This window comes from Phyllostomus hastatus, unplaced genomic scaffold (assembly GCF_019186645.2).
Source record: "Phyllostomus hastatus isolate PE091 unplaced genomic scaffold, TTU_PhHast_1.1 phas_contig_16, whole genome shotgun sequence".
NCBI lineage: Eukaryota > Metazoa > Chordata > Mammalia > Chiroptera > Phyllostomidae > Phyllostomus > Phyllostomus hastatus.
Window position 1 is genome coordinate 2,591,478 of NW_025333643.1, and position 12,073 is coordinate 2,603,550.

At 39.9% G+C, this 12,073-nt stretch overlaps 2 protein-coding genes across 3 annotated transcripts in view; one reads left to right on the forward strand and one right to left on the reverse strand.

Annotated features, from left to right (window-relative positions):
- Positions 1-570, reverse strand: part of IFT122 (intraflagellar transport 122) — a 73,089-nt gene extending 72,519 nt beyond the window's left edge. For both annotated transcript variants that reach the window (XM_045832396.1, XM_045832395.1), the window contains exon 1: positions 442-570. In XM_045832396.1, coding sequence (XP_045688352.1) covers positions 442-482 — 41 coding nt within the window. In that variant the 5' untranslated portion in view covers positions 483-570. The remainder of the gene's footprint in view (positions 1-441) is intronic.
- Positions 571-770: 200 nt separating this feature from the next.
- On the forward strand, positions 771-11,277 carry MBD4 (methyl-CpG binding domain 4, DNA glycosylase). The gene is made up of 8 exons (XM_045832438.1): positions 771-1,053; positions 3,405-3,629; positions 4,054-4,907; positions 7,444-7,518; positions 7,596-7,730; positions 8,631-8,780; positions 9,267-9,370; positions 10,289-11,277. The coding sequence occupies exons 1-8, from the start codon at positions 965-967 to the stop codon at positions 10,364-10,366; spliced, it is 1,710 nt and encodes a 569-aa protein (XP_045688394.1). The 5' UTR covers positions 771-964; the 3' UTR covers positions 10,367-11,277.
- The last annotated feature ends 796 nt before the right edge of the window (positions 11,278-12,073 follow it).

The following is a 12,073-nucleotide window of genomic DNA, read 5'->3' on the forward strand; positions in this document are numbered from 1 at the left end:
AAAGTTTCCTTGTAAAATCGTAAAATATAAAATAAAAGCATATTTAGGCGAAAATGAGTGAGACGATTTAGAGAAAAATGGCAAGTAAATAAGAGTATGAGTAATATGTGGATGTGGCAAAAATTGTTAAGTTGGAGAAACATCATGGATGTAAAAGGAGCCTAGGGTGGAATGTAAGGGAGCGACAAGACCAGAATGTGACTATCTGTAAAACCACCTCGGCAAGGCCACGACCTCACGCGTTGTACATCCCTTTGTCCCCTCTCAGGGCCTCAGTTTCTCCATCTGCAAGGGTGGGGATGGAAGAGCAACCTCACAGTCACCCAGTCCCGCTAGGCCTCAGGCCCGTTGCCCCTGGCAACCACGGGAGTTCACGCAGCCGCTCCCATCACCCACGCGGGGCTCAGCCTCCCGCTCCTCCCGGACTGCCCCGCTCCTCACCACTGCTCCACTTTATCTCTCCACGTCAATACGGCCCTCATTGCAGCTTCCTTCACGCCTCCGGCCCCTCCTCCCCGCCTCAGCAACAGGGCCCGCACCAACAGCCACTTTGGCTACCTGCGCTACCCCTGGCAACGCACATGCGCAGTGAGCTGCGCGCGCGCGCGGCTGAGAGTGCGCATGTCTAAAAATGAGGGCTGGAAAAGGAGCATAGCAAAGATGGAACTGGAGCCTCGTAGGCTTCTGGGCCACAGGCGCTTACGATTGGCCTGAATGAGTAGGGGGCGGTGCGTCTTCCTCAACAGAGGAGTTGATTGGCTGAGCCGTGGAAAGCGCTGGGGCTGAGTGGGCCGCCAGAAAAAGGCTATGGAGTGAGACATGTTTTGACTTCCCTCAGCTTTTGGTTTCAGCCTGGCGTTCTGAGCCTACGACGTTTTCACATCTTAATCTGCTTCACACCCAGAGCATCGCACCGTTTCGGCTTATTGATTCAGCCCGAGCCCGCTTCAGGGGCACGGCTGAAATGGAGAGTCCCAGCCTGGGGGACAGTGGAGCTGCCCCCTCCTTCACCTCCAATGAGCATCTAGCGCCAGACCTGCCGTGTGACTTCGGGCAAGTTACTGTCCCTTTTCGGGCCTCAGTTTCACCACCTGTAAAATGGGAGCGGGGGGATTACGGTTGGTGGGCCTTTCTAATCTGTGGTCGACAGAGACCTTGAGGCCAAAGGGTTACTAACTAGGCGTTAAGGCTGGAGGTCAGTACTGTTAGAGTGAGGTCAGCCCTAAGTGCTCCTTTCTTACCCAAAATGACAGAGGAAGCTTGGAGGAGCAGGGAGGTGGTACAAGGAGAGAGGCCTTCTTGGGTTGGAGGATCCTAGGAAGAGCTTGTGGGAAATGTCAAATTAAGCAGCCAGCAGCTCCCCAAAAATGTGTCCTATGAGAAGTAACAGAGGAAGGTAAGATGAGTTACCTACTTTTCTATGAAATGTAGTCCTGAGAACTACCTTTAAAGGTATTACTTCCACCCTGGCTGGCATAGCTCAGTGGATTGAGCGCGGGCTGCGAACCAAAGTGTCGCAGGTTGGATTCCCAGTCAGGGTACATGCCTGGGTTGCAGGCCATAACCCCCAGCAACCGCACATTGATGTTTCTCTCTCTCTCTATCTCCCTCCCTTCCCTCTCTAAAAATAAATAAATAAAATCTTTAAAAAAAAGTATTACTTCCTTTATACAGATGAGGAAAGGAGACTGGGAGGTTAAGAAACTTGTTCTTGGATACACAGCTAGTAAATGACAGACCTGGGATTTGAACCCAATAGGTTGACTTTAAAGTTTGTACTCTTTTCACCAGGTTTCAGTTTCCTTACCTATAAAATTATGAACTATATAATTTCTCAAGATCCACCAAGCTCTCCAAAATTATATAACTCCAAACTATGTCGGAAGATCTCAATTCTAATTTTAGTCACTAGCTCTTGGTTAGTTTCCCTGTTTGTAGAAAAGAAGTTAGGTTAGACATTTTTATAGACCCAGTTAACTTCTGAAATGTGTGATTAGGATACACTCTACTGAAGTTTTTCAATGGTAGTACAGGGGAAGAAGTATTAGACCAAGATTTAATAGACCTGGGTTCTGATACCAGCTCTGCAAATAACTTAATCTTCCTGTCAGTTTTATCAGTAAAAGTAATCGTTATCCAGTCTACCTCACAATGTTTCATGAGGGTAAAGAATGAAAGATATTGGCAAATTCTGTGTCAGAAATTACCTTTTAGAGGGTTACGACATCTAATGAAAGTAATACTCTTCTCCAGAGAAATACATACATATTGGGTTGGCCAACAAATTTGTTGGGTTTTTTCCATAAGATGACTCTAGTTGTCTTTAATTCATTCAAAACAATTTTGTTAGATTGTATAGTGACAGCTATCATAACAGTGTGCATTTTTCTAAAAAAAAAAAACACATAAAAATTGGTGAATTTTTGTGTAGTCATTTTAATATTGAAGATGAAAGATAATATTCAACATTTACAGCATATTATGCTTTATTAGTTCAAGAAAAGTAAAAACACAACTGAAATGCAAAAATAGATTTGTGCAGTGTATGGAGAAGGTGCTGTGATTGATTGAACATGTCAAAACTGGTTTTCAAAGTTTTGTGCTGGAGATTTTCTCAGCTGGATGATGTTCCACTGTCAGGTGGACCAGTTGAAATTGACAGCAATCAAATCCAGACACTGAGAACAATCAGTGTTATACCATGCAGGAGATAGCCGACATAGTCAGAATATCCAAATCAATAAAGTTATTGGTAGAAATAAAAAATGTGTCTTTTACAGAAAAAACCATATGGACTTTTTGGCCAACTGAATATATATAACTTTTTTACTTATTTGGGGAAGAGGAGGGTGCCTCACTGATTCCTTTAAGCAGGTCTGTTGACCCCAGATTAAGAGCTCAGCATTTGGTTTATTTTTTAAAATCCTCTCCCAAGGATATATTTATTGATTTTAGAGAGAGGAAGGGAGACAGAGATGAGAAACATCAATGGTAAAGAGAAACATCAATGGATGGTCTCTCCTACGCACCCCCAACCAGGGATCTAACCCACAATCTTTGGTATATGGGATGATGCTCCTACTAACTGGAACTGGTTCATAATTTTAAAGTCATCCCAGTGTCACCAGAAGTTTTTATTATAGCCCTATTGAATGATTAATTTTTAAAAAGTTTTTAGCAAATAACTTGAGTTTTTCATTGTGTAGAGGTTTCCAAACCTTTTTAACCCTTGTGGAGGGCAGGGAGATATTCCCATAGCATGAGCTTGGTCCATACTGATTTTAATCTCTTCCATAATCCAAATAGTTCATGTGATTTCTACTCTGTCAAGGATTGAAATTGAATAAGCAGAGGGAAATCAATTTTAAATGAGCTAATAATCCCTTGTACTTTGTTTTTGTCAGCAAGGAAGATGTTCTGGGATCAAAAAGAGTAGAAAATGAAAAACAAATGCTGATAAAAAGCAGCAGCGAGTGTAGTCCCCCGCTACAAGAACCCACTGCTTCTGCCCAGTTTGGTGGTCCTGAAATGACAGAATGCCATAAGTCTGTCCCATGCGGATGGGAAAGAGTTGTGAAGCAGAGATTATCTGGAAAAACAGCAGGAAGATATGATGTATATTTTATCAGGTGAGCATGCAAGGTGGTAAAGATAGTGCTGCCATATAATTTTGTCTAAGCAGGTAGCAGGAAGTATAGCAGGTATCCTGACTTTTTTCTGTTTTTACTATAAACCCATTATGGATTCTATTCCTTCAGTGTTGCTGGTTAATTTTATCAAGTGATTTAGGGACATTACACACATTTTCTCCTGTGAATGATTAATGGTAAAGTTGCACTTAAGTTATATTTGTAAAATATTTTATAGTATCACATTCCTCCTCATAGAGGAAACTATTATAAAAATACCATTTTATCACTGTTTTTATTTTAAATGACAAATATCCATGGCAACATTTGGAAATTATTAATTAAAAATCTGAAACATGGTCCGATTTTTTTTAAAAGCCACTTTGTATACTGTCAATAAGTTTTCTTTAAAATTATTTTCTAGCCCAGAAGGACTGAAGTTCAGATCCAAAAGTTCACTTGCTAATTATCTTCGCAAAAATGAAGAGACTTCTCTTAAGCCAGAAGATTTTGATTTTACTGTACTTTCTAAAAGGGGCACCAGCTCAAGATACAAAGATTGCAGCATGGCAGCTCTGACATCACAACTGCAAAATGGAAGCAGCATTTCAAAGTGGAACCTCAGGAAAAGAAGCAGGTGCAAGAAAAATGTGTTTCCTCTGCCAAGTGGTAGTTTGGAAATGCAAGGTAGCAAAGAACTACCTAACTTTACTTCCGTGCATTTGCCTTTGAAAGAAGGTGAGGGTGTTAATGATGTGGACTCCAGAAAGGTTAGAAAGTCCAAAGGGAAGATGACTACACTGAAAGAAACTCAAACTAAAAAAACTAAAACAAGGTGCCAGAAGAGTCTTCCAGCTTCTGTTCAAAGTAATAGAGAAAGAGACTATGTGTATAAGGCAGATGCTGAAAGTGAACCTGCTGCACAAGAAAGTCAGCTTGATAGAACTTCCTGCATCTTGGATGCCAGAGCAAGCAACGACCTCCTTGATGTGATGGATGAAGAAAAGAGACTTATGAAAGAAAAATCACTGAGTTCAGGATCAAATTTGAGTTTTGAACAAATAACTTCTGGCATCATAAACAAATTTAGTTCAACCGAAGAAGCAGAACCCAACAAGAAGTGTGAGGATACCTTTTTAGAATCTGAGGATATAACAAAAGTAGAAGTTGGGGAAAGGAAGGAACATTTGCATACAGACAATTTAAAATGTAGCTCTGAAATGGACAACAACTGCTCACAGACTGAGAAAGACTCTACTTCTGTGAAAATATGTCAAGGTATTCAGTGCATTAAAGTGCTGTTAAACATGTGATGAGAAGTTTATGCTCCTGATGCTGTATTTTATGCTTGTAACTAGTTAAGATATGGGAGTAGAATGAAGAAATAGCGGATACATTTTACCAAGTGATCCTAGTACTTTGTCTAACCTACCTTCAAACCCCTTCCTATGGCAGAGGGAACCAGCTGGTTCCTGCCTTGACACTCCCAGCAAAGGAGCATTGTGCCATTAACGGCTGCCACCTTCTCTCCCTGGTGCAGCAGTTGGGACTCTCCTCAACAGTGCTTTCCTTTCTTCCTTTCCAGCCAATAATCTTACAACTTGAGGGAAATGAAAAGGCTTCACTTGGAAAAGGTTTGGGGAAGACTCATTTTACACATAAATGAGTTGAGAAGAGTCAGTGTTTTCTCTTTGCACCACTGCTGTTACTTATTACTGATGTGTGACTTCCAATTTAATTTTGCATATATCGTAGTCATTTTTATCATCTATAATGTAATGTTTCTCTGCTGCTTTAGAGATCTAAATAATTCAAAACTGTACTCACATAGTTCATCTATTATTTGTAAGATGCTCTTAATACAGAGTATAGAGCTGAGTACTTTTACCTTTATAATACTTCAATGAGTAAGAGATAAAAAGGAGACCTTTTGAGCAGCCTGGTATTGGTTATTCATTATGCCATTATGGTATAATGAATAACTCCTTTGAAAAACGATAGTAATTTTACTTAAATCTTATGAGGATATGACATGGACAAGTTGATGGAGCAAGGGATTAGACTTGATTCCTGCTCAGGCCCACTCATGATTTTATGTCTTTGCTGTACCTGGAATTTCTCCACCTTTCACAGAAGGTGGCCATATATACCTAGGACCTGCATAAGAATTCTTCAAGTCTGTTCTTTAAAACTTTGAGCTTCTTAAAGCCTTCAGGTTTATATAGGTTTATTGCTAGTACAATGGGCAAATTATATTTTAAAAACATTCTTTTGCAATCACAATGGAAGTATCTATTTATCCTATATATAAAGTCTATTTCTCAACATTAGATGAAGTACCCTCTGGTTAATAGATGTTCAATGAAATAGTAAAGACTTTCCCATTGGCTTAAGTAGAAATTGGCCAGTCTCTCAGTAATAAAGGAGGCTAGTTAGTAATTATTAATAAGAACCCACAGAAGAAAATGATAAAGTAGCCAGTAAGCACAGTTTCCTCTGTTCTAACTTTTTTACTTTCTCCTAGGCTTTGCCTATTTAAACTGTTGTAGAATGGCAAAAACAGCCACTAAACTAATCTGGAGACTGGGGTGCTCGTCCCAGTCTCCAGTCAGTGCCGCTGTTGTTTTCCGACAGTTGCTTAATTTCTAAGTCTTGGTTTTTTCATCTGTAAAAATGGCAGTAATACACTTCACTAGTGCTGTTTATTTTATCAAGACTATTGTAAAGTAAAACAAGAAGTGAAAAAGATGGCTTCATGGTATATAAATACACGGTATTATTAACTGACATTCAAATGTAAAGGGTACGGCTAAAGAGGGCATTAAAATATGATTTTTGAAACTTGGGAAGCCTGATAATGCTGATCAAATAGTCTTTGGTAAAGTAACTGAGCTTCCCAGTAGATAATTGTCTCAGGTGTATGGAGGTCAAAATCTTAGGATTTTCTGAAGGTTCTGTTTTATCTATTCCTCCCTGCCCCCGCTCCCCGCTTTTTTTTGGCAAGGGTAAAAATGTTCACTACAGAAATTTTGGCAAATAGAGAAAATTAAAGAATAAAAGAACATCGGAAACAACCACTATACCATCTTGATTCATTTTATTCGAATCTCTGTAAATACCTATATTATTTTTTTCTTTTTAAAATTAAATTGGGGTCATATGTAGAATATTGCTTTTTTTCACCTGGAAGTGAGAAAGTATGATACATTCTCAAAACTATTTCAATGACAGCATTGTACAAGTGTGTCATAATTTTAAATATTCCATATTATTTCCAATTTTACAATACTATGAACTCCAAGTGTAAGTCACAAAGAACTAGTGTGCAAAGAACATGTATAAAGGATCCATGGACATGGACAGCAGGATGGGAATCGACTGTGGGAGTGAGGGTGGGTGGGGCAGAGGAGAGCAAGTGGGGAAAAATTGGGGTTAACTGTAACAGAACAATAAAATTTAAAAAATGAGAAAGAAAGAACTAGTATAACAGAGTGGTTAAAGGTCTGAACTCTGGAACCGACTGCCTGGATTTGAATTTCAGCGGTAATGCTTACTTAGCCATGGCCAGGTTGCTCAGCTTCTCTGTGCCTCAATTTCCCTATCTGGAGAGTGGAGATAAAATAGTGCCTTAGCTCATAGGTCATTAGTAGGGTTAAATTGGTTAATTTTGGGAAAGTGCCTGGCACATTCTTAAAGCTTTATAACAGTAGTTTTTTATTATTGTTGTTATTATTATTACTATTATTTGCATCCCTGAATATTTCTTTAGGCTAAACCATAGATTCTATAAACAATGTTCACTCTTCCTTTTCAGAAGACACCATCCCACGGACACAAGTAGAGAAAAGGAAAACAAGCCTATATTTTTCCAGCAAGTATAACAAAGAAGGTATCCCTTCCCCATTCAGAAAATCAGATTTTAAATCTGTTTCAGATGTGCAACTCTGATTCACTGTCTTTGTTCAGTTCTTAGCCCCCCACGACGCAAAGCCTTTAAGAAGTGGACACCTCCTCGGTCACCTTTTAATCTTGTCCAAGAAACACTTTTTCACGATCCGTGGAAGCTCCTCATAGCAACCATATTTCTCAATCGGACCTCAGGTTTGTGGATTTTAACCAGTGCCATAGCATAGATGGTGTGATGACAGAGAGCACTGACTTGATTGGGAAGCCTGTGTTCAAGTTTGATTTTGAGTCTGTGTGACCTCAGGTAAAGGTCTTCCTCTTCCAGCACTTAAACTTTCCACCCATGGGTAAGTTAGACTAGCCTTTGTAGTACTAAGGCGCAGATTTTCACTTGTGTTCTACTTCCAAATTAGTTTTGGTTATCAATGAAAATCAGTTATGTAACATCCCTTAGTTGTGCATAAAAGCATTTCTTTTTTACTGAATACTTTAATGTCATTGCCACCTGCTTTCATACTAGTTATCTGGTAACGTGATTATTTTAAAACTAATACAGGATTGGGCAAACAGCTTTACAGTTGTAGTGCAAATAAATAAGACAAAAAATAATAATGCAAGAATAAGCTGTTTCACGTACTCATAACTGTAAACCTACATTTGCCCACATCTGTTTTATGTAGGGCCAGGTTACAGCATAATCTGGACTATTAACCTAATAGGTTACTGGTGTTGGTTTTTCACTCTGAAAGTGGTTGTTCATTTAAGTAATTCTCATTAGTGGTTTAAAATTTTTTAAAAAGGCCTGGTTGGTGTGGCTCAGTGGATTGAGTACTAGCTTGCAAACCAACAGGTCACCAGTTCCCTTCCCAGTCAGGGCACATGCCTGGGTTGCGGGCCACATCCCCAGTTGGGGACTCATGAGGGACAACCACACATTGGTGTTTCTCTCCCTCCCTTCCCCTCTCTAAAAATAAATAAATAAAATCTTTTAAAAGAAAAATAAAGCTCTATGTGAGGTTTATAGTTGAAGAAGTACCTGAATCTAAATTAGCCCATGTGGAGGCTTGTGATCACATAGTTATCCTCGTATCCCAGGTAAAATGGCAATCCCCGTGCTCTGGGAGTTTCTGGAGAAGTATCCTTCAGCAGAGGTAGCAAGAACTGCAGACTGGAGAGATGTGTCAGAACTTCTTAAACCTCTTGGTCTCTATGAACTTCGAGCAAAAACCATTGTCAAGTTCTCAGGTACTTTCCCATATACCCAAAGGAAAAAACATAAACTGTGTCTATTTAAGAAAGCCATACCTTAAACTTTTATGTCCATGGATGCTACATTAATAGAAGTCATTCAGCTCAAGCACCAAAGGCATTTAAAAACAGTCCACTTGCCCCAAACCACAGTCTCCCATCGACCCAGGCAATAAACCTTTGCCCAGCACTGGGTCCAGCCATGTGGGCATAATTAGAGGAAGAAGTCAGTGAAGCAGAAAGCCCTGAGGACAATACCTCTTTGAGTTAGCACAAAATAATAATGGACAGTAAGTGGCAGGTAAGATGTTCAGACAGACCAGTGCTTCAGGCTCTCAGAAGAAAGAATAATCACCACTGGGGTTAAGAGAGATTCTTTCCTGTCCCTTTCTGCTGTTGTCCCATCCAGCCCCCCATCACCACACATTTGGGGAAAGTATCTTCCTAGAGGCTGGCCTAATATGTGAGCTGTTACATTCTCAGATGAGTATCTGACGAAGCAGTGGAGGTATCCGATTGAGCTTCATGGGATTGGCAAATATGGCAACGACTCCTACCGAATTTTTTGCATCAATGAGTGGAAGCAGGTGAGGTCCACTTGCAGCCAAATCATCTCTAGCACATATTGCCTCTGAGACAAAAATAAATCTACTGTTATAGCTAAAACTGTTTCTTGGACACATTTGCTGTTACAGTCACAAACAATTTTGTTCCAAACTTGAGGGGCAGTAGGTGGCATGCAGTTATTGGCAACAGGGAGAGGATCCATAGACACAAGTCCATAAAGACTGCTTGGTGTGGCCCCTGACTGACCTCCAAAAGTTTGTCACTTGGCCTTATTCTTTCATTCCATTCATGTAATATCTCTAAGCCTGATGTGGTTTCCTTCCTATCACAATCATACTAGTCTTCAAGAGTACACCACAGGAAAGTAGTGATGTTTGAGCTTGGAATGCGACTAGGGTTTCTTCTAGTAGTCTCAGATTGTTTTTGTGGTAACCAGGTCTGGGTCGTACTTCAGCTGCCCATTCTATTGAATTTGCCTAGTACACAGGCATCTGGGTGATGTCCTGGCTGGTAGGCACTGCCGGGTAGCCTGCTACATTGTCCTCTTAATCTGTGACCACCCTAAGTATTTAGCTAGTAGAGGTCTGGCCCAGCCCATGCCTGCTTCACCATTTATTGTGACCTGAGCAATCCATGTAACTCTCAGGGTCTAAAACCTCCTACTGGAAAAGGGCATATCGATGCTTGTTCATGTTATCACTGCTCCATGCCCCAGATTCTGATGAAGATGAATACTAAATTGAAAAAGACTTTATAAGCTGTAGAATTACTTTAATGTAAGGTATAATTTTAAACATTTGTGAATCCCATTAGGTTAAAGGTTATAATTTCCATGTATATTATCATGATGTATGTTCTACTATATCTTTAAAAAGCAAATTTTAAAAATGTATTTCTGACTGACTTACATAAGGCCTCTGTCTCCTGATTTCTTCCAGGTGCACCCTGAAGACCATAAGTTAAATAAATATCATGACTGGCTTTGGGAAAATCATGAAAAATTAAGTCTATCTTAAAATTCTGTGAAGTTTTCAAACTAGTTTTTTATATAGCTCTTTGATTCTTCAGTGTCATTCAGCCAACCACCTTTCCAGATGTATAGATTTTAATCAGCCCAACTGGAAACTAATTATGTTTTCTTAACATGCATGCCACTGGTAGATCTTTGCTACTGAATGTGCTACAACATGTTTTGAGGTTTTTTTAAAAAACAAATTGTGGTTTGATAACAATCCTAAAAATGTTTATGACTTTTCCAATAATGAAATTTGATTTGAAGTGAAAAAAATTTTTCTAAACTATCAATGATACAAAGCAAATTTCTGTCAACCTTGCTCGAGGAAAGATTACACTTTCTGTACTCTTTCTATAAAAATGATGTTATACAATTGTTATATGAAGAAGTAATCAAAAGAGTTTGCAGCCAAACATATCAAAAGATAGCACAGGAGGTATTAGGCAGTTAATTTTAAAAATTTGTTTACTTAAAGCTAATACCTCAAAGAAAAATAAGATTCTTTTGTCATCATGTGTTGGCTTTCAGGAATTGGAGCTTTGACCCCAGTGTCCACTTGATAACCTAATGCGAGTGTCTGCTCCGTATCAGAGTACCAGCTTCTAGCTCATGCATGTTACTTCGATCCTTTTGTTGAGTGAAGTAACATGCATGAAAAACGCGAGCATTTACCCATCTCTCATCTTCTAGCTGGAGGACAGGACCTTTAAAGTTTTATGTCATTTTTAACACACATTTTATAATGTTACAGCTTAAATACTGAAACAGTTGCCTTAGAAAGAACTCACCAAACCAAAATAATCCTGTTAGCAAGTTTCAATGACCAGTCACCATTTTAAGGTGTAATTTGTAAATTAAAACGGATTTACAGGATTGAAGCAGTGAAAAATAAAGAAGTAGTTGCGGAAACGACCTCTGCTGTAAGGTGGTGTGTGAGCAGGGCCAGAGTGCGGTGTGCTGCGGGGCCAGTCGGTGGTTTCCATCTTAGTGAGCAAGTGTGTTTTCAGAGAGGAATGGATTTTAACCAGAGAAGAGGATAACACCCCCAAAGGCAAACATCCACTTCATAATTTTTTTCCACATTTTCATTTAGTAAACATCAAAGTAACATTCACTAAGTATAAAGCTCTGTGCTGGGGAGGGATGCAAAGATGAAAAGGCTCCGTAGAGACCCTCACGGGGAGAGACAACAACTCACACAATAGTTAAGGTGTAGAGACAAGATGCCCCAAATACTGCAGCTAAGAAAGTAGAGAGGCATCTGAAACCCTGGGCTACAGCTGGGGTTGGAGGGTAGGGCAAGCTCACCAAGCTTAGGGCATCAGGTGCGGCTGGTTGGCAGGGCCTGCTGTCAAATTCCACCCCCCTGAATCTCTATTAGGAGTGCCACAGCCAGACCTGGTTTTTCCCCTTTGCTGCTAATGAAGTTGCCTGACCTTGGTACCTGTTCCCTAATCTGTTTAGAATGGGACAGTGCTGCCTATGATTATTAAGTTAATGCATGGAAGTGCTTCAATGGAGCCTTACAGGAGTGCAACACTAATGTGGCCCCTAGGGATGATCTGAGTGTCTCCCTCAGCTTGTGGAGAGAGTCACAAAAATAATGCATTTCAGTAAAGGTGGTACCTTACACAGTGTAAAGTGCTGAAGTGTTTTTCTTTTTAATTTAGACAAAATTCACAACATAAAACTTCATCATATGACCATT